The 23741-nt window shown below is 37.7% G+C and overlaps 1 protein-coding gene across 1 annotated transcript in view; it reads right to left on the bottom strand.

Annotated features, from left to right (window-relative positions):
* Positions 1-8063: 8063 nt before the first annotated feature.
* The window catches only part of cd81a (CD81 molecule a), a 29044-nt gene continuing 13366 nt past the window's right edge, over positions 8064-23741 (bottom strand). The window contains exons 3-8 of the mRNA XM_044143057.1: positions 18076-18173; positions 17912-17986; positions 14790-14909; positions 14550-14648; positions 10779-10862; positions 8064-9647 (exon numbers count right to left, since the gene is read on the bottom strand). Coding sequence (XP_043998992.1) covers positions 9585-9647; positions 10779-10862; positions 14550-14648; positions 14790-14909; positions 17912-17986; positions 18076-18173 — 539 coding nt within the window. The 3' untranslated portion in view covers positions 8064-9584. The remainder of the gene's footprint in view (positions 9648-10778; positions 10863-14549; positions 14649-14789; positions 14910-17911; positions 17987-18075; positions 18174-23741) is intronic.

Genomic DNA, 23741 nt, shown 5'->3' with positions numbered 1-23741 from the left:
GCTCCCATACTACTCATTCTCAGTCACTCTTTGCTGTGATCCTTCTGTGATCACCCGTTGCGTCCCTGGATCTCTGCTGGTTTTCTGTTCCTGGTTCCTTTTTTTGTTCTACTCTGACTCCCTGCGTTCCCTGTGATTTTCTTTTTTTGCTCTTTACTTTTTATTAAACCTCCAAATCCACTTGATATCTCGGCCCAGTGTTCTTGAGTCCTTCTTCAACATCCAACACAACATAAAGGTTGTTCATTTTTTCAGGTTACTTTCAGTCTGACAGATATTACCCTGATCTGAGGTCTGGTGATGGGAACACTCACCTCGTCTCAAGATTCCAGCAGCTTGTATCTCATGTCTCATGATCAGAAGCAAGGCTTGAAGCATCTGAATGTCTGATGTCGCTGATAAACAAGCAAGAAATCAAATTGTACATAAATAATGAGGTTTGCACAGATTGCAGCTGTCTGGCCGATCACCTTTAAGTAGCCTGACCTGCCAACTCTGAGGTCAGCCAATACTGGTGTTTTTTGTCTGAAATGTTACTAAATACAGCAAGAAAGTTGCTTAGTTGGCAATGGTGGGTTAACAAGGTACTTTTAGACATGACCTGGTGGTGTCGGCCTCTCAGACAAAACTCTCACACAGCAGAGCAGAAGAGGGCTGGGGGTGATTTTTAGACCATTGACGGAAGATAAGATTAGAGCATAAGATCGGCTTCACATGTAAGTATCACTGATCTCCCAAAACCTGGGCCAGATTTATTGGTGCTTGTGATCTTACGAAACATGTGAAGCTTATCCAGAGGAGAGAAAACCCAGACTCTCCATTTTTATCTCCCTCAACATTCACTTCAAATCGTGTTACATTCCAGGCCCACTGAAGAGGGAAGCCCAGTTTTCATGATACAGCTCTTTTCTTTCCCTTAACTAGTAAACCATAAATAACGTCCCGTTTGGAGACCAGCATGGCGGTTCCAGCTGGTTTGTTTTGGCCAGGTTGGACTCCTGCATGGAAAACTGTTTTCTGTAGTTTTGAAGACGTCAACAGTTAATCTCAATGGGGACTGAATACCATTAATGCTTCACACTTGATTTTCAGCTCTATCTGGTTACACAATGCATCTGTAAGTCATAACATTATGATCCCTAATGCATGTGATGCAAGGGGTTGGAAGATTAAGAAAAAGAGAGATTCCTGGCCAATTCTAAGCAGCATTTGGAGGCAAGAGAGGAAGCTTGGGTGGAGTGTCAAATCAGGAGTGATTTAGCAAACCAGCTTAGCTCACAGCTCTACTCATGTTAAAAAGGTGCTTGACTCCTCAGAGTGATGAGAAAAGATGAGTACATCAATGTTTCTGAAGCACTTTTTCATGTTCTCGTAAATATGAGGAGACATTCGAATGCCGTTCCCCATTGTATCAACTTCATCCTACTGTTTTTCCTCTTTTTTTGTTTCTTACATGTCAGATAATGATGAATGAGAGCGGCGGATGATTGTGAAATCAGCACACTCTTCCTGTTCGCTGACCGATTGTTACAGGGTCCAGGAATGTGGAAATAACTTCACCCAAAGCTGACATTAGAGGAGGAGGGGAGGTCTGGGAAGCTGAGCTGGAGGAGAGCTAATATGTCAGGAGCAGAGAGGCCTCTGGGAGGAATTTCTGCAGCCTGTCTCTGAGTCGGCAGCCAAAGCCAAGAGGTTTACACACAAACCCCACTCTCAGGGTTTGGGTGTAATGAGGAGAGAGTTTCATTTACAGTCATGTTCCCTCCCAGAGGTCACAACCTCTTCTTCTTTGTAAACTCTGTTGTGAATACGTATAATTTTCTTCTCTTGCTCACTAATTTATGTCCCCTTTTAATCCTCCTTAGGGCTGCGGGGGGAGGGGCGGGGGCTTTGGGAAAGAGATAACTCCACCCTCCAGAGGTTAGTGACCTATCCCAGGCACAATGACACAAAACAGGAATGATCATGTATGTTCACACACTGCAGAGTTACTGGCCGCACTCCAGTACACCCCTCCCTCTACACACACCCCCATATGTGTGTGTGGACAGTTTGTTTTAGTTTCTTTGTCACACTTAAATGTTTCAGAATATTTAATAGAGTTTTCTATCAGAATAAAACAGCCTGAGTGAATACACACAATTTCATTTATTGGGAAAAGTTGTCAGAACCAATCTGGTCCACTGTGAAAACTGTCTACACCGCAACTGAGAATGCACCGATCCACTGCTTCCACTTCCAATACAGATACCAATATTCTGAATTGAATTTATTGTTTGTCTCATGTACAATGAGATTAAAAGTCAGCTCCAACAGTACAAACAATGTATGAAACATGTACAATATAAAGCAAGAAAAGACAAGTGATATTTACTTTATTTACAATATTAATCCACTTGATTTATATACACACATACATGTGTAACCATAATTAGTGTACGTGAGTGTTCAGGGTGCTAACTCATTTAGAGTCCGTTTTTGTTTTGATGCCCCTGTAGCGCCTCCCAGAGGGCAGCAGGGTGGTGTAAACGTCCACCACACAGGTCTCCTGTTTGGAGACAGGTTCTCCATGTTTGGTTCCAGAACCAGAACCAAACATGCATTCAGCATTCAGCTTCTATGCACCACATATTTGAAACAAACTTCCAGAAAACTGTAAAACAGCTGAAAAAAATCTTAGCCACTTAGAGTTACCTTTGATTCCTATTAAGTGGAACATTGAAAAATATATTTGGTGTATATTTGATCATTTTGATAATGGAATATTACAAAACATATTGTTTTTTGCTTATTTCATAATAGGTTGCTGTGTTATGTTTTTTAAAGCACTGAATTGCCCTGTTGCTGAAATGTGCTACAGGTAAACTTGACTTGATTTGATGTTTATTTTTTCAGACATATTATTGATTTTGTGCCAGATGTTTTGCTTTTTGAGATTTGTAACCTACTTCATGTAGCCAGACTAGTTCACCTGAAGTAATTTCTGATCTCTCAATAATCAGCCCTGGGTGTGGCATGTTAGACTGACTCAATAAATGAGCTCATCACATTCAGGGCAGTTTCTTCGTGATTCATTATCATCACATTCATTCAGCTCAATATTACACAAGGCCAGAATGAAAACATTTAAAAGCTGTGTTCTACATTAGCTAAGGTTGATTTATCTTTACTTAAAAATAGTTTTTACATAAAAGCAAAATCAGTAGAAATATGTGGTGGAAAAATACTTTTCACACCTGAAGAAAAACCCAGAAAAACCTCAGAGGTCACAAGAAACAAAACAAAAAAATAGATTTTACTCAAAGCAGGTTTGTACACAAGCAAAATAAATAAATAAATGAATAAATAAAAACAGCTTTATTAAAAGTGTGTTTTTAACTCATTTTTTGAGCAACAGAGGATCACTGAAAATCTCATGACAGGAGCATGAAGACATTCTGATTTATGTTCAATATTTGCACATAAATTTTGATGTGTGGTTTGACTTTTTATTGCGAGAGAAATGGAATGAAGACGAGCAAAGTTTCTGGAAAGAAGGCGACATAACAGTGCAGACCAAAATGTTGTAGCAACATGACAGCAGATGCTTCAGACCAGTGAGGAACTGACCGTTTGTTTCAAATGAAACTCAGACGATGTGCATCAATGTGGTAAACACTGAGGCCACCTGAATGGCCTCAGTGACAGAGTGTGGCGGAAATCCTCCAACAGGCAAAGGCTGGTAAACAAATGTTTGGATTTGCAAGAAGATGGCATGTATCCAACTGGCAGTAATGGTTATAAAAGAAGTGTCCATGTGGTGTGAGGCATTACAAGCACTTGGCAGAACATCTCTTATGGTTAGTTAGATGAAGGGAAGCTCCAGATCCCGTTTCTAAATGTGGACCAAAAATTCTGCTTTGCGCTCATGTGACCACATCGGCGCTGCGACAGCCAACCGAACAGTTGTCCTGTCAACCTGAGCTCTGGACCCCTGCACATCTTTCAGCGGCCTCTCTGATTGGCTGTCAGTTTGGGTGCTTGGCCAGGTATTGGCTGCACTGTCAATGCTCTCGTGGTCAGTCTACAGACTTTGCATTCCTCTGTTGTGCTTCATAAAGCACATCAGTAGAAAACTGTAAAGTGCATGTGTGAAAACAGCTGTGGAATTATTAGCACAGACAGTCTTACACTCTAATAATTCATATGAATTAGAGATTGATAACTGCACAGGTTCAACAAACAACAATCATTTGCATGGGAAAAACTAATTAAAGTGTAGCACAGCATCGTGTTTGTCCTTTTCACTACTGAGTGAGGAGGGACGGTTTTCATTAGGAAGGAGGAGTGGAATTCAGAGCATCTGGGTCCAATACTGTCGACTGTTAATCACACAAACAGACAGCAAGAAACTCTGTGTCAAGATAAAGCAGCAGCACAGAGATGGAGAGAGAGAGAGAGAGACAGGATCCAAACAAATCAGCTTTTGGCTGGTGAATCCAAAGTCGGTGACCTAAAGGATGTTTACGCTGTCGTCGGCTGACTCTATCAGAGTTGGGTCAAGTGGCTGAAAACAGCAGAATGAACTTTGGTTTCTATCAGTAAAGGCAGACGCTCATCCCCACATGGTGGAACCATTATCTTGCGGTTTTTGGTGATAAGAGTTTCACATTGTGGTATGAACCTCAGAAGCTGTTTCAGTTTTCACATTGGGATTTAGGGATTTGGAAATGTTGCATAAAATGATGCAACATTTTATGTAAAATTGCCCATCATCTGGTTCTCAGGTAGAACGAGGTTAAACATCTGACTCAGAAACTCACACAAGAACAGAACAAAGTTTGACAGAAGTACTTTTCACTCTTTTAATATCAAATATTTATAAAGTTTACATAAACCTGATCAGTGTAATCCACTCATTGTCTGATATCTTATTAGTAGCATCTCAAACAAGATCTCTGCAGAACAAGCTGAAAAACAGCTTTTTCTGGAGGGATCCTTGTTTGAAACTAATCCAGTATCTGTCACAATATCCCCTGACTGTAGCCAACCTTCATTTTAATTTGACTCAGTGTATTTCTGATTGTTTCTGAGCATCGTCCAGCATGTAAATTCTTATAATACAGAAATCTACATGGGAAAAAAATAGTTTTCTGACCATTTTTATGCTTCTTATGAAATGAATTTAAATAAGAATGAAATTTCAACATTGAAAGCTTGCTTGTCTTCTGGTTCTTCTCTGATGTGAGTTTATGTGTGCAACATGTCTACCTCAAAAGGTTTTTAGGGTGTGCAGCTTCAAAGGCATTCCTGACACAGGATGCAACACTGAAGCTCCACAGAATCTTTTGATCTTCACTTAAAAAAAGAGAAAGGTTTATGTATGAGATGTAGGCAGGAGCTCTGGTGGTGTGATGTGGACTAAAAGCAGCATACAGGTCCTTATTGTACATTTCCAACACTGTTCAAAACAGGAATCCACACTTTCCTTCTATTGTAGGCTGACATTCTGTGACCCTTTGCAAGCAACTTCTAGGATTTTCTACAGGTTTTTGCATTGTCTTTACTGTTTGAATCATTCTAAGCGTTTCAATCTATTCATCTTCAAATCCTCTCCATTTATGTTCCATTCAATAATTTTCCCCAACTCTCCTAAACTGTTCCAAAACTGTCTTAAACTGTTTCACCCTGTCCTCAACTGTTCCAAAACAGTCCCAAAATTATCCTCAGACTGCTCCAAATAGTCCTAAACTGTCCAAAAACTGTACCAAAGTGTTCCAAAACTCCAAAACTTTCCTAAACAGTACCAAAATTGATCTAAAAACTGTTCTAAACTGTCTGCCTACTGCAGGGTCTCAAACTTGGTTTCATTCTGGACCAAATCAAGATCATAAAGGTGCTCAAATGGCTTGTTGTGGCAGAATATATGAATAAAATTGTCCATTAACAAATTGTTAGTGTCCTAGCTTTCTCTGTATTCAATCTGTACTATTTAATATTTAACATCTTTTCATTTTGATGTAATTTGGCCCTTTCAGCCTAAACTAATGAAAATCGATTTATTTTGACTGATCAAATAATATTTAAGTTCATGACAGTTATCTTGAAGTTGCATTTCTGTGGCCCTTTGAGGCTTAGAGGGAAACAAAAATAGTTCTGGTGGACCAGATTTGACTTGGACATCTGTGCCCTCCTGGATTGAGATGCAAACTAAAATCACTTTACATTATATTGTCACTTATAATGTAAAGTGTCAAATCTGGGAAAAGAAAGTGTCAAATCTGGTTAAACATATTTACTACAACTGCTGTTGGGCTGCAGCGCATTGACTGTGATATTAGTCACATATCACATTAGACAGACAATGTAGAGGAGAGTCATGAGATGGAAGGGTTGACCTTTTCTTTAAGCCACCTAGAATCTAAATGTGGTTTACATGAATCAGAGAAGACTTTCCTCTATGTGTAATTATTCATCACTGATATGGCTGAACACTGAACTCATCATGGACCCGTAGGTCAGAACACTAACGGGGAAAAGTTTTCTGTTTGTGATACAACACTTATTCCTCTCTTTTGATTTTCTTATTGAACTGTGTTTCACTGAACTGTGACTTTTTCTTCTGTTGCCCTCACTCAGCCTCATCTGTCTTGCAGCTTCTGGTCATCTAAGGAATGCAGGGAGGTTTTCCTGCTGAACGTAGGAGGGCTCCGTTTGTGAAATCTTAGCATTTCCTGTCAACCAAATGGTGAAAAACCAGACAAAGCCTCTCATGCTGTCATTTTTTGGTGTTGCTTATATTCTGCACTGCAGAACAAATGAAAAGCCCGGCATGACTTTTTGTGATCATATTTTGAGGAACTCCTGACTGTTTGTAAAGATAACCTGGAGCACAGACTGCTGTCCCAAATGAAAGCACCCAGACAGAATGAGGAACATGCACACACAAGCTGTGTGTTCACACACACTGGCTGTAAAAATAAATTCTTTGTGTATTGCACCCCCTAATGGCAATGTTTGAAACTGTTTGTGTTCACACCTGAATCAAGTGACTGATTTGCTCCTTGGCAGGTCAAGTTCTGCAGAACTCTGATGACCCATGATTCAAGTGTGATGAAACAGAGAATGTAGAGGCTGCTGCCACTGGAGGACCAGACTTTTTTCTCGAATAAACAGAAAAAAATTCCCAAATATCAAAACAAGGAAAAGTGAAAACTTTAAATTGAAATTTATTCAAAAACTTAATAAACCTTGGGGGCGGTGGTGAACCAGAGGTTTTATAATCTCACACAGTAAAAGATACGTAAAGCTTCAGTATGTAACTTTTATTCTCTCTCAATTTTTTTTTTTTTACATTTGTTTAAACTGTCACCATGAGTGCGGTGTGAAACAAATCTGTGAAAAAAGAAACAAAAAACATCAAGAAACTAGAAACCAATCAGAACCAGGAGGAGGGTCTTACTGCTGTCAATCACCATCCATATGGCACTGCTTTCCCCTCTCCTGCACATCCCCCGTTTTCTCTGCAATGCTGCATCTAACATAACCTGTCCTGAATGCTAACGCTTGTTAGCATGACCACCGGTAACTGAATAAACAGTCTTCCTGTAACGCTAAGTTGTGTCTCTTTCATTAGTATATTGAGCATCGAGTACAAGAGGTTGATTGACAGTGTCAAAACCCTCCTCTTGGCTCTAGTTGGTTGTTTTTGCTGCATTTCTTCAGATGGCAATAGTAGCTCATGGAGGACATCAATCTTTTCACAGATTCTGTGTCTCATCACATACTGTCATGTAATGCATCAAAAATACTCATCTGGATATGGACCAACTGGTTTGAACTGTGGTGTTAAATATAATCCTGGGACAAGTTGGGTGACACACATGGGTTTTTAAATCAGTTTGTTAAAAAAATAAGCATTAATTCAGTAAAACTTTTTAAATCTGTGATCATAACTGATAATTAAATTTTTTTTTGTCAAATGAGTTCTATTCTATCTACAGGTTCATGTATCACTCACTGATAAAGACTCTCTATATCACAGTGCAGCATGCTTCAAAACAAAGACCAGACCAGAAAATGACTTACTTGGAAAATACATTTAATCCCTTTAAATCCGGGCAAAACAAAGTCCACAAGGGCAAAAAGAGGGCCAGACTTTTGGCAGTGAGCGTTCTTTGTCAAATAGAAAGTATATTGACCTGGAGAAACACAGTGTGTCCTCATTAAGAGCCAAATAAATGCGGTACTTTATTCTTTTTAGTTTATTTGAATAATCTGGGGGAAAAGATGACCCTGCCACTGAACACCTCTCTCCCCCTCACCAGACTTTGTTTGACATACCAGACAAAGATATCGCAATACAAAGAGAAAAAAGGCATACATTGTTCTCTACAACCTTCTCTACTAGGATACATTAAAGGTGTATTACACACTTCCACTGTTTCTCAGTTTACAAGGCATGGTTTATATAGGCTAAGACTACATAGGGGTTAGAAAGATGCAGTGAAGTGTTTCCAGGCAGTGCTGATGTGCATGTGTGTGTGTGTGTGTGTGTGTGTGTGTGTGTATGCGTGTGTGTGAGCAACAGCTGCATCTTATACAGTAAATTTGGACCCAAACAGATCTGCTGCCCCTGCCCCATCTGGGCCTCTACTAAAATGTGTTGGTACATGGATGGTAAACATCAACGTTCAAAGGTCAGAGGTCAGAGGAGGACGTCACCATGTAAACGGAGACGGATACGGTGGTCAACGATTTGCAAAAGCCACAAAGGAAGTCAGAAGTTCTGATAAACCTTCGAGCATAACTTCTGTAGTGGCTCGGTCTTGTCGTTGTACTCACTTTTAAATTCGTTGCGGCAGCTGGTGAGGGTAAATAAAGATCTAAACGTTTAGTTTAAGTGCAAGAAAACCTTTTTTTCTTCCTAAGATTAGTAAATACTTGCAGCAAACACTGTTGACTGGTGTTCCCAACAGCGTTTGAGATGAACTAGATTCATGCAGACATACCATATTAACATGGATGTGGGGTGAGCTTCGTCTGTCGATAAGGCCGACCGCTGAAGTGTTAGTAACACACAGTCTAAAGCGAGACAATCAAGCAGAGGTTAGTAAAGAGAAACTACTGGATAGACACCTTGTGTAATACCATATCTATGCTCAGGCAGACATAAAGCACCATTAACATATATTTATATACAGTTTATACAGAAAACAGTCAAATAAACCTATAAAACAGAGAATGTATGAGCATGTTCATAGGCAGGACTGAAGTAAAAACCAATACACACAAAACGAACTTAAAAAAAAAAAAACTCCAAAGAACTACAGCACCTTGACCGGTGATTGGAACCAATGAATGATTACTTAAAACACACTACAAATCATAAAAGGATAGGGCTGCTTGTATACGACAGCATCTGTGAAAAAAAAACAAAAACATGGAACAGTGTAATATATATTTTTTTTTTTTTATTTTTTTTTCAGGGCAGCATTTTAAAGAGCTGACTAAATCCAGCAAGCATTATATGATAATAATTTGATGTAAAAAAGAGAAGGAAAACAGGCTGTGACTGATGTGGTTCTTCCATCCACTCAGCTGCTTTAATACACGGGGCTGTTGCGGATCCCGCAGCACAACACCATGCTGAAGATCATCTCAAAGATCTGCCAGGAGAAACAGAGACGTCACACTCAGTGACAACAAACCAACATGTTTTCTATCATCTCTCATCTGTTTTTCAGGTGATCATTCTAAACTAAGCAGTGGGAATTGTCCTGGCTCATATCTAATATAAGAACTCAACAGGCAATGTAAAACGTTACAATGTGCTAGATAATGAAAGTTAGAAATAATTGACAAATAATAATACAATTTTCAAGATTTTTTCATAAAATCTGATTTAATATTTAAGATAAATAGAATAACCTTCCTGAATAATAATGGCTCTTGATAATTTAACAGTATGAGAAAAAAACATGCAACTGTAATATTGCTCTTGAATATTATAAGGTAATATGCAGTTGCAGTTAACCCATCCCAAAAGAGAGATGCTAAGTCAAGTACTTAGCATCGCTCTTTTTGTTTTTAAACAAAGTATTAATTTACTTTACATCACAGTAGACATTATAGCAACGGTACGTCACATTAGTGAAAAAGAATAAAACAAAGCACTGTGTTAAAAAATGGATATTAATGAGTGCACGTGTGTAAGCAATGATAGTCAACTGAATGAATTAACATTGATGTTATCAGTGTGTAAAGCAATTAAAACAACAATCAAGTTGATAAGTCAGTAAATTATGTGTAAGAGCCACAAATAATAGAGTTAAAAGTTCACTCTACTAAATGGTGTTTATTAGATCATGTACAGGAATTACAGAAAGAGAATAATTCTCAATCATCAATTTTTGGGGATACAATAGGCAGTCGAGTGTGACTGAATATATATATTCCATCTGAAATATCTTAGCCTACCAGATTGTCAGTCTAACCATCCTTTGCGATGTTTGGATTTAAAACAAACTAACATGTTTGTTAGTTTTGTAGCGTATGAATAAACATGCTACCATGGAGATATGCTACCATCAGAGTGATGTATTTGGTTCTGTGCTTTATTTCTTCAAGAAAATGCTAGACCTTAATATGATTAGAATCAGACTTCTATTATACACTGAATAGCCTGTGCAATTATATAATAAAAAATTCTACATCTATGTTTTGTATTTTAGTTGAATGTTAAATCAGTAAAAAAATCATAATAACTCAGCTCAGCAGAAACATCTTCAGGATCTCACCATTATGACAGCAACCACCAGCGCAGCAATTCCCACCAGATAAATCTTATCTGAAAAGAGTTCATCAATTTTCCCGTGGCAGTCCTGAAAACAAAGACACAGTTAGAATTCCAGTCCTGTGTTCTGGACTCAGACCGAAGCTTTTACTTACAGTACATGATTTTTTTTAACTCTCAATTTGGGATAACAGTCGAATCAACTTGATCTTAAGAAAAATCCAAGATGCTACATTACTTTAAGGAAAAGTTTTCTTTATAGTTAAGGGGAAAAATGAATAATTACAATATAACCAAATTTTATGATAAACTCAGTGGGAAGGGGAGAATTCAGGCCAGAAAATATATCAAGTAAAATGTCACTTCCATGTTTAGTAAAGCAGTAGACATGTGCTTTACAGTGTAAGCATCATTCAGAAGTATTCAGCAGCAGCCCTGTACAACGTCTGTCTGTTGTATCTTTGGCCAATGCCTGGCCTCAAATGAACCACAGAACCACCGCACTGCTCTGCTGGGTTATGTGGCAAAGCTCCTCTCTGTCCTCTGCTTCACTCATGATAATCATTTTGATTCTGTGACTTCCTGTCTACTTCCTGTTTCACTGTCACACATTAACTGATGCATTATAATTACTAAAAAGAGAAAAAGCAACTTTTCAAAAATGTTAACTCACAACTGGAGTGAACAAATGAACAATGCAGAGCTATGTGTACCACAGTGCAAGAAGAGGAAATGGTAGTTTTCAATTATCAAACTTAATCTATAACAGATTTTGTGGTTGACGCTTTTTATTTGCGATTTCTTTTTCAACATGTGGTTTTTCAGAAAGCTTTTTTTTTTTTTTTATCTCTTCTTGCTCTGCATCAGGTACAGACACAGCTTGCCCAGAACCTAGTTTCTGATGAACTTCATTTGTTAGATGAAATATGTTATTTACAGTCAAAAATAACATATAAAGTAACATATTTGCCTTACCAACAAAACAACATTTTCAGATGTAGTGTTTTTGATTGGTCTGAACATTGTGAAGCATTAAGCACCCTCCAGTATTTTAAAAAGGTTTACTCAAACTTTGAGAGACATTTATTTCAGATGGAAAAACAACAGTAAAAATATCATGGGGTGTTTAGTCTTAGAAATTTGACTACTGTGTTGTTTATGCTGCAATGCATCCTGGGTAGAAAATGTAGACGAGATGCCAGCTCCATCCACCCAGGACAGCAATGTCTGAGTAATGAGTAACTTTGAGCTCTTCCCTTTCAACGCATTGAATCAGGTGATCATTCTAAAATGATCACCTGATTCAATACGCATAAATGTCAAACGAGAAATGAAGATGAGAAGGACCAAACGGAGGAGGAGGAGGATCAGATGAAGCTGGTGTTTGTGCTGCCACTGCTTGGCAATCCCAACCCCAAAGAGAGCACAGCTGCAAGAGCTGCAGCTGTTTACAGCTAGCATCAGGATCAAATCATTAACCCAACTATATGAGAATACTGGGTTAAAAAATTTAAGCAGTGTTTCCATCAGCCATATGTTGTATGTGTCCATTTTGAAGCAATGCATTAGGGAAGGTTAGTGGTAACAGCAAAATTGAAAATAACATCGCCAGTTTTGCAAAGTTTTTATGCTCATTTGAGGTGGTGAATGTCAAATGACGCTTTTTCAGTATGCACTCTGAAAAACAGTCAGTGCAAAAATGGGAATATGGAAACACATTCACTGACCAGGTTCTAACACAGTGAACATTCCCATCTACTAGTGAGTCCGTGTCTTACAAGCCACAGACTCACTAATTAATTTTTTATTGAAAAAAAAAATATTTTTTTCAGTAATTATGACTGTTTACCAGAGGTATGGAACTCAGAAATGTTCAAAGCCCAAACCTCCAGCTGAGAGGGAGGAATGAAGCTTAGGATGGCTGGTGAGAGGCACTGCAGGCTGGGATGGGAGGAGAGGATCGCTGAGATGTTTGTTCCAAGCTAATTAGCAACATCTACTTTCTGTTTATTATAACTATGTTTAGGCTCAGTTCCACTACCACCCACACCATCAGCCCAGCATGCATTGCAAAGATTAGAAAATGGTCACCTTAATGTGTGAAAAATATCATAAAGATACACAATTTTTGAAGCAATCATGAGTTTTACATATAACAAAAAACTTTAAGGGTAATAGGAAATTACAACAAATTAGCCCAATGGATTCAACAGGTCATGGATCATTTTGACAACATGTTAAAAAATTCAAAAATATTTATTTTAAACTGAGAATTAGTCACTTCCTTTAAAAGTGGAATAACACTGAAATGTGTTTTCTCCCCATTTCAATTCTGATTTTAAGGCAGCATTTCACTGAGAAAAGGAATCACTGCGACATGATATTATGAAGATCAGGCTGTGAAATGAGCTAAAGAAAAACCTTTAAAATTAGGCATCATCTGATGAGTTGGATGGATGTCATGTTTCAGTGATTAAGTTAGTAACAGGTTGCTTTTTTGTTACCAATTACTTTCCAACATTAATCAAAGCTGTCCTCCACCGCTCCACATTCAGATCAAGAGTCAGTGCCTCCAGTCTGCAACTGCCAGCAGTTCATGTCATACCAATTTGATGATCAGTGATTTAAGATGATGTTCTTAATGTGGTTATAGTCCACTGAAAGGAAATGTGGTTTTATGACTCCAATAAATAACATCTGCCAGCAGGAGGTTGCTCAGAGTTTCTTTGGTTTAATAGTGATACTTTAAAGGAGTAAATTGACCCAAACTAAGATTAGAACCACATTTAATAGAAATGGTGTAATAAGAAAACAATTTACTAATAAATAACATTATATGTATGTTGTGAATACTTTAAAGGAGCAGTCTTATGTATTTTCCAGGCATATAGAGACATTTTATAGCACAATCAGGTAACTACATTACCTTCAATAGTTACAAAAATATTAAATATTAAATACAACTTTAAAGAAATTTCAAGGCATTAGATTTCAATTTAATGCTTTGAAATTGGACCTCTGTCTCTTTAAAAACTCCCGCTCTTTCAAAAACTCCACCTTCAGGAAGTCATCACAACATGGCTGCTCTATTAACTCTAGTAAGTGTTGTACTGAGAAGTAGCTTTTATGATGAGCTCAGTAGATGCACAGTTCTTTCAAGTGTTTGTTAATTGCTGCTGGCTAGTCTGAAGGAGTTGAGTGGGAGAGTCATGGGGAAGGATTGATCTTTGAGGTGGAAGGTCAGAAGCTTAGAAACTGGAGCTCCATGGAGGAGCTGCCCCTAGGTACACCCAGGTGTTTGGCACACCTCAATGGTTGCCATGGAGATTAAGGATTTCTCAAACATGCATAATACAATCAAGGTGGCCCTCTGTGTATGTTTCTAATGTGGGGTTGTAATCACAGCATAATGTAAAGCTCGAAAAAGTCAATTTTATGTAAAGGCTATTTATCTCTAAAATTCTCAACAATAGTGCACTAGAATAAGAGATAAACTGACATGAAAAGGTTCAATTCACTAGTGTAGAAAGGTTTGTTTCTGTTAAAAAAAAAACAAAAACAAAAAAAACATGACCACTAAATGTATCTATAAATTGGTGAATTAGCATGTAGACATGGAATTACATTTAATAATTTGTACTTAACTACAAAATGAGCCTAATATAAATTTCTACACTGGGTGTATGAACATAAAGCGGTCTAGAGAAACCTTGAAAATGGACACCCTCTGGCTGAGGGTGAAAAGGAAAATGCTAACGTAGGTGACATCACTTACAACTAAGGTCCATTGGCTGGAGCAGACGTCCTGAAAGCCGACTTTACTTGTTAACACTGAGATAACCGAGGTCGTCTTGTCCTTACCGCAGCATTGAAGCTGAAACATAAAAAACATCACACAGATGACAGAATTAAAAGGTTTTTACAAGGCACCAAAGTTTGACTTGATTTTGTTCCGAGAGGCAGTTTTACACAGTTCATTTCTGCTGGTTTAGTTCTCAATCTAACATGGTCGTACCGTCTCATGGAAGACCTTGAGCACTTGTCCAACAGTCGACTTTTTAGTTGGGTCATTAATAGTGTCTGACATGGCCATGTCATAGACAGAGTCATAGAAGTTCTTCATTTCCTTTGAAACCTGAAAAAGAAACCAGATTTTATAACAGCAGTTTCACCCACATTAGAACCAAAGGTGATGACAGGCAGCAGGTGGTTTGGAGCGCTGACTGAATGAGAGAAGTGACAAACAGAAGGCAGCAGCTGGATATGCAGGGAAAGTTCAGGTATTACCTACAATCAATGCAATGGCATCATGTCAGAATCTGAATGTAGGGCTGAGCTGCTCCATGTTCTCATCTATCATAGTCTTCACCAGCCACACAGCAGCCAGGGATGGCTTCCCTTGTTGGATTATTACTATGAGGAATTTTTAAAGGTTTAGGTTTCATTACTTTAAACCAGCTGTTCTCCCTCAAACGTCCTCACACTAACTGCTTTTCTACTGACCATACAATTGCGCAATTTGAGATTTATTTGCCAATTTCAAAAACTCTTTTGTTAAGGAAAGGTTTTGGCGCTAGTATGATGTGGGTTTTTGGCTGTATCAAAATTTGTTTGTTTCCTATAGCTGCTATGAAAACAAATTATTTGCTTCACAAAAGTGACATAATCAACAACCGGACGTTGCAACTGCACAAACCAAAAAGAAGACAGGAAGTATTTGGAGGATGATGGCCTGGCATGCTTTTAGTAACTAATGTGTGAACAAACTTATTTACATGTGGTTTTAAATAGATTTATTTGTTAATGGAAAAATCCAAAACTGTTTCAACATTAGCCAAATATTGACAAAGTTTTGCACACATTTGTAGTACAAATGGAGGTAAAGGCGTATCTGAGTTCACTTTCGTCCTCTTCTGGTGGTCAAAAGAACACTTAACACTGGAACTGATCAAATAAACAAAACAACCAAAAACAAAAATAAAATGGATTCTCAGTCTCCACTAACAAAAATGTACTTGAATAAAAACACCAAAGTGTAAATAAATCCTGCATTCAACCAAAAGAGTGCAGATTATGAAGTCTGTATACCATATTGCCCTTCAGTAATCATTAGATTTAAATAGAGAAGATGGGCACATCGACTACCTGATGCAATAGTTCACACTACACGTTAGTTCACACCTACATTATGACAATCTTAGAATGTTTATCGTTCTAAGATTGCCGCTTGTGATCATCCTGTAATGTGTGTGTGTGTTAAGGTAGATCATTGTGGCCGATCTAAATCAGGGGTTTTCCCTGACTGGGAGCTTAACTCAGCCTGTTGAATGTGACAGGTAGCCAATCAAAAAGTGTGGATTCCCCTCCGTGCTTGTCGAGGGGAAATTACAGAGGGGAATCCCAAACAGCTCACATGGCGCAACCCGAAGTCCAGCGGACATTGAAGATGATATGGGGAAACAACATTAATGTTTATAAAACATTTCGTGCAAAGAATATAGAAATGACGAGGGGAGGAGTTGGAGCCAAATTGCTACGCAGTTGATGAACCCGGTAACTTTTCAGCTGTTCTTTGTTAACGTGACATAAATAGTTTATAATGATTTTCATTCAGTCAGGACTGAGACTAGCCACATGCATTGCAGGTAGATTGTAGTAAAGCATTGATTAATGCCTGGTTTTAAAATTAGTTAACTGGACATATAGCCATTATGTTGTGTCCAAACATAATGGCTATTTGTTGGACACCACATGGCACGATCGAACCCGATGGAACAGTTATACCTAGGATTTCTGTCGGCTAATGTGTGATCTCTCAGGTTTTGAAAATGGGCCGACAATCGGCCAACAGCTCTAAGATCTTGTAGTGTGCGCTGGGCATCACACTAAGGAAATGAGGAAGGGAGGGTCAGTGGAGAGCAGCGGAGTTGAGTCTTTTTTCATTCAGTGTCATCAACAGAAAGAAAAAAAGGCTGGAAGAGACAATAAAGCGGATAATTAAAATGATGTCGATAGTTTTAATTCTTCGTTTGATTAATTGATTTATCGTTTATAACGACAGGCCTAAGAGAGAACAAGGCAAAAAGCCAAGTCCCAACTAGAGTTACAAACTGTATAAAGGTTCAAGTAAGTAAGACTGTTTTCGCTTTCTATCCATAGCTTTTGACCCAGGTTTGGAATACTGAAGTGGATTTCTTATTGATTACCTCATAATTTGGGCAACTCATTTTAGTCCAGTTTCTCTTCTGATGCTTCATTGGATGTTGAATTAAATCTGCATATCATGAGAATAAACTGGCTAAAATTAAAGCTACTTTGTTTCCATTTTTAAAGCAACTCAAAAACACAAAACAGTCACATAATAATGAAGTCAAATAATGGGCAATCCTAGAAATAATCCTGTTAGAGGCTGCAGAAAACTGATAATGGCCATGGATGTTTATCTTTCAGTGGGACAGCTGAATGGTTCAAATCAAACCATTAGAGGCCCAGTCAAATTCTAAAATGTAATTCAATTGGAAAACTTTTCTAATACTGTCTACATATAATGTTTCTGTGCTTGAATAAAATCGGAGAGAATTAGGAGCAGATTTCAGCATCCATATGTGCAAAGATGGTAGAAACATTTCCCAAACAAGATGTAGTTTTAACTGCTCTATTGAGTTTATTTATATAGCGCCTCAAAGCACTTTACAAAAAGTCATTCAGTCCAATCATACATCAGTTAAAATTTGTTCTAAGGAAACTCAGCAGATTGTGTTGTCAATGACTTTATAGAAACAACTTATACTGAGCTTGCATGTAGCAACAGGAGGGAGAAAAAACGTCCTGTTAACAGGAAGAAACTTCCAGCAGAACAGAACCTGGCTCAGTAATAGCAGCCATCTGCCATAGGTCACTTTTTACTTTGCATTCTACAAAGCACAGCAAAGATGGGCTAAAAATATACAGTATACACTTTTCCAATATTTTTTCTAAACAATCTGAAAAAATTATAATTTTTTTTTTCCTTCTCCCTACTCGATGATGTTAAACTTTTACAAACATTTTGTGGTTTTCATGTAATGAAATGTGCTAAAGTGTGTGAAAACTTTTGCATGGCACATTACTTTGGTCCCCACTTCTGTTTCCACTTACAGTGTCTTTGTTCATGTAACCCCAGATCCCAGCAGCAACTTCACAGGCGAACAGGATGACCAGGCAGACGAAAAACTGCAGTTGAGAGGAAAGAGAAAGGAAACAATTAGAAGGCACTTTATGAGGCTGGAACACTTACCGACTGCAGAATAAAACCAACTCACAGTTCCCAATAAACACTGGGACTCCTGAATGGCGCCGTAGCAGCCAAGGAAACCGACCACCATCATCACAGTGCCCACTGCGATCAGAATGTGGACACCTGGACAGATGGAAAAAAAAAAAAAAAAAACAGTACATTGACGCTGTTCCAACATGGCTCTGAACAAAAAAAAACTTTGCTCAGTTAAATCTGGACAGTACTATTTGACGTACAGCAGGGGGCAGCACTTGGATTTTCTGTCGGCAGGAAAAAGTGAGTCATACTCCTTATTTGCACCCATGTTGTTCCCTCTTTTATTCCTTCTCCATAAAGCAACATAAATTGGTTTATAAGGATATTAAACTGGCTTTGGAGTTCAGTTTTTTTCCCCCTCGCAATCTAACTACTGACTTTTGTGTCTTTGTTCTGATCTGGGCAGAGTTTATTTGACTTGGAAGATTAGATAGACGACTAGCAGAATGGAAAAAACGTGTCTGCTTGGTATTTAAGAGGTAACTCTCCTTTAAATGGTTTTCCTGAGTGATGTGCCACACTAAGCTGACACAGTCAGAACTTCCTTACCTTTGTAACACATATATAAAAAATAGAAAATGTAAAAAATGACATTTGAAAAGCACTCAGCTTTTTCTCTCAATATATCAGCAGAATTTCAACAATGTGTCACATATAGATTGTGAAACCCACTATCTATGAAAGTAAGGGTCTCATAAATAGTAACATCATCTTGCTGGTGTTTCCTACAGCAGCAAGACGAATGATACAAAAAAAAGAAGAAAAGATCTAAACCTTTACTGGGTCAAATGTACAGAATCTTTATCTCATCAGCAGTGTGTTTGTTACTTGTTGGAATGGAACATTTCCTTATCTGCCTGAGAGGAACAGACAAAGACTACGTTATGTTCTAGAATAATGCCACATTAGGTCTGAGGGTAAAGGTTTCCTAGCCTTAACTAATGATGGTCCTTTGCTCAATTTGTTTGAGCAATAATAATAACGATACAAAAAAGTGTGTATTTATGAAGTGCAATACAAATTGATTGTGCTTCCGAAATATTTTACAGATGTAACATGAATCTGAATTCAGCATTTTGAAAATCCATGTTTTGCTGCCCAGCCCTATTCAATAATTTAGAATCTATATTCTGATAAGGGTCATTTTTCTTTATGTTCATTGACTTTAGTTTGGCATTTAACACAATCTTACCAAACAAACTCCTATTGGAGCTGGGATAAACAGTCTATATAACTGGACATAAGACTTTAACTTTAATTAGACTTTAACCAACCACTCCTAATGTGTGAAAGTAAGAAAGCATACCTCCATCACCATGCAACTAATATAGGGGTTCCTCAAGGCTGTGTGTTCAGTCCACTACTCTACACACACAGCTGTTCTGCCTCCCACTCATCTAATCACATCATCAAGACCATCATTGAATGGTCAGCAGTCTTACAGCCTGACTCCTTCTTCCCCCGCCGTCCATGTAAGCATTTTCAATGGGTGAACTATTACTATCGTCATTATTGCATTTTATCAGATTGTATGTGTACTATCTGCACTTCTTGCACTATGCCTATGTTGGCTGAAGCCCAAAGGTGTTTAGATTATCACAACAATGACAAATTATTGAAAATTAAACTGAATTGAAGGTCAACAACATAATGCAAGGAACTGTCATAACAGGAGGAGTGAATGCTGCTTGTTAACTTTTAAACATCAAGTAGGCAAAAGAAAATGAAAAAAAAAAAATCAGCTGCAGGTTTGTGGCAAACTGTAAACAGGATTTTACAGTTTCCATTCTTTTCCCAACATCTCATATTTGGACTAATAGTTATCCTGTTGACAGATTATCCCATAATGCCTGTGGATTTTGCAGCTTTTTCACCCACCCACCCCCACACACAAAACAGAAACTGAATTTATATTTGAGAATAAGTTCCAAATAAGTGGTTTCTTTACTAGATGGTTTATGAAACTAACTATCTTGGCTGTACAGGATTTTATTTCAGGGCAGCACAGAAAAGGGGCAGATTACAAATGTATGCCAACCCACTTCAGATTTCAGTTTGTAAAATATATTGCAAGTAAGGAAATATTTTTCTTCCTACTGTATATAATTATAGATTACTTTGCGTTGACCTATCACATACAAGTATAGTGCTTAAGAGATTTGTTAATCATTTAAAAGTAATGTAAAATTTAAGCAGTATGAATACTTATCATTGTAAGAAAAGACGAAAAGGCAAAAACAGAAGAAAGCCACCAAATAAATCAAGAAAGGAAGTAAAATTATGTTTGAAGTTTGAAATTATGACTAAAAAATAGTACATAATTTTAAGGTCTGAACATGTTAAGAGTATTCCTGCATATGAGCGGTTACTAATATTTTTTTTATATTCACTTGATTTCTGTTTTTTTTTCTACTTGATTGGGCAAGGCAAATTGCATCTCTTCCTGAGATTTTGTACAGTGCAGATTTATTGCCACATAGTCTGCCTGATCAAAACTAAAAGTGATTTATGTTTTCATAAAGTGTATGTAAATATTTGATTGTTATTGTATTTCCCAAATGCTGGATAGTAAATGTTTCACCATAAATCTAATCAATGATTGGCCTAATTATTGATAAAATTACCAATGCCAATCAGAGTCCACAGCCTCTTAATGCCCCACAGAACAGCCATGTTGGAAACACTCCTCTAATGCTTGTTCCAGGCTGAGAGGGCGGCATCTATCCTACCCCATCCTTCTTGACTGTCAGCTCAGTCATAATTTAATTCCAGACCACTAACTGGTGCCATGCTTTGTATATATCCTATCTATCTCCCACATCCTCTTCACTCACTGAGCTAGACAAATACACGTGATTTCAAAATCAATAAGTTTGCAAGTGCTCTGTCCATACTGCGGCCATTCAGATTGACACAGCACTTACTGTTTGGCAAATACCACCTTCATTTGGCATTCAGCCATTAAAAATTCCATCCATTTGAATGCTTTTTTCCCCAGATTGTCTTCCATTGTATTCTTTGGGTACAACTATTGATCAGGCATTACGAGTGGAAAAACTGGTGATCTCTCTCTGTTGCTGTACATAAAGTGGATTAAAATCCTCCTACATTGAGGAAACTAAATGACACAATAGATGCTGTCAAATAAATTCCACTTGAGATCTTCTAAACTGACAGTATATTTAAAGACCGAAAAGCCTGTTACCTGGTCTGAAGGTTCATAAGACTGCAGTCCTCTAACAAACCTTTTTTAATTTAATTTTATTGTATTGTATTTTCTGTTTCAAAAAATTGTTAAATAAAGGTAGAATGAAAAATGATAACTGCCCTCAGCAATTGTATAGTATTTATAACCATACCAAATCTATTGTTGCCCTACAATGAAATGTATTAACTTTTTTTGCTGTTGACACTAAATTTTCTCTTGAGTACTAATAAAGACAAACCAACTAGGTGTTTCTATTTATGGTAAAAAGCAGTTGGGGAAGTGTAGATGAGTGTAATTGAAAAATGGAAGACCCACTTATTCACGATTCAGTACTTGTGGATTCATCTATTTTCAGATTTGTATGTAAAGAGTGACTCCAAATTATTATTTGAACTTTGTTCAAATAGTAGTTTCCAATGATGACAACGCTGACATGTTTTATTTCATGCTGATTTTACGTTTTAGGTCAATTGTCCCAAACGGATAATTCAATGTACAGCTGGCAAAAAAAGCTAAAAAAACGTAACAACAGGAAATTTATTTAGCATTAGTGCTACGGTAGGAGTAGGGTGTATTAGTGGTTACAGCTAAGCCATCCAGCTATTGTGTACAAATACAATGCAAATTTTCCTTGGAGCAGTTTCCTTTTCCCTGTTTTGCTATAGCTTCTTAAGAATAAGAGAGCACAGCTATGAAAAACTATAATGATGGACACCAAGAACACTGGCTTTGTCTGTGTTTTTAGAAATCCGTTTCTCCAACCAGGCTGTGTCATACATTGTCTGATGGCTCAGTGTCACAACTCCTCCACATCCAGCTCCACCCTTACATAGGATCTCCACTTCTTTCAATCAGAATTTCATGTTATGTTTTAATTCATCAGGCCTTAATCTCTTTCACCTGTTTTATGCAACACTATGTATCTTCTAATAAAACATAATTACCAAGTGATATTTTGAAATTTCCTATCAATTTTATAAATTTTCAACTCAAAAACAAGGAAAGCCGCTGGATAACTGCCCTAGCACCCCGAACACAGAACTCAGCAAGTTTTCTGTGCAGTATCACTTTGATAATGATTCCTGGATGGTTAAATTCTTTGTAAAGACTTTTTAGGCACCTGTGTGGGCTGAAACTTTATTAACTTGCTTGTTAAATCTTCTCCTGAAACATCAAACGTGTGGTCTGTAAGCAGACAGAGTCTTTCGATCCGTCCCAGAGTATTAGCAAGTTGTTTTACAGTCACAGCTTCCAAACTGTACTGTAGGCGATGCACATTATTCGGTTGCCATTAAAGAAAACAATCCTAATAAATTCTCCAATATGTCCCAGAGATTAAGGACATTAGCAGACAGACATGTCAGAAAGGAAATGCCTATCCAACCCAAGAATCATATCCATTAGTTAGACAGAAAGTTAATTCCTGAAAGTTGCAGCTAATCTTTATTTCTTCTAGTCTCAGGTGTCCTTCCAATACTTTCTGTGAGGCTTTGGTACAGTAATAGACAAATGGTGTGGACATCTACAGCAGAAACATTATTCAGTTCAGTTTGCATAATGTTTGTATGCCAAGTATGAACTCAAAGTTTGAATAAGTCTAGATAAAACTTGATACTGAACTTATTACAGCAGTCATTTGAGTTGTCATTACTGCACAGAAAAGTTGAAGAAGGAAACGTGGCAGAGCTCTCATCCATGTGTTGAATGAATCAGATCGACTGTTGTTTTGCTAATAGCACAAAGCAGAACTGTAGCAATACAGTAAGGCCAGAAATGTGGCCTGCGGTCATTTAGTGAAGCAGGGTCAGGTATTGCAAAAAAAACAAACAAAAAAAAAACACCTTCAGCACCTAAATTAAACCAGAAGCGCCTCACAAATGAGAATTGCCTCAGATGTTTGGAAAAAGCAAAAAAATAAATAAATAAAAAGATGCATGCTTCACATTAGGGCAGAAAGGAAACTCCACTTATCTGGAGCAAGCTTGTTATTGCTGCCTGGAAAACTTACATGTAGCTTAGCAATTTTACAAGCAAGCACGAAGGCTTGGCAAGTGGGTAGGGGCTTTATTACAGCAGTTAGCAACACAAAATGGAACATTTGAGATCTGACCTCTGTCACACAGGCCTCCTAGATTTCAAATAACGCATGTTTAGCATGTTCCATAATTTCAGGGGATTTAAGGTCACAGAGAGAAATAATCACACTGAATGTCACACTTTCAAAGACTGTTTCACACTTGATCTAAATGTAAATTACAGTATGGGATAATTTTCATTCAACTGATCAATTATTATTGGAATATTTCTAAATCACAACAGAACAGAAGGGTGGGCAGAAACTGGTCAATCAGTGGACACAGCACATCTTGATAGTGGATAATAGAACAAAGTAGCAGGCTGAAAAATGCATGACAAATAGAAGTTTAACACACATCTAATTTATGACC

The sequence above is a fragment of the Gambusia affinis genome, linkage group LG02, assembly GCF_019740435.1.
Source record: "Gambusia affinis linkage group LG02, SWU_Gaff_1.0, whole genome shotgun sequence".
Lineage (NCBI taxonomy): Eukaryota > Metazoa > Chordata > Actinopteri > Cyprinodontiformes > Poeciliidae > Gambusia > Gambusia affinis.
Note: the sequence above shows the minus strand (reverse complement) of the source record. Positions and strands in the feature narration are given on the sequence as shown.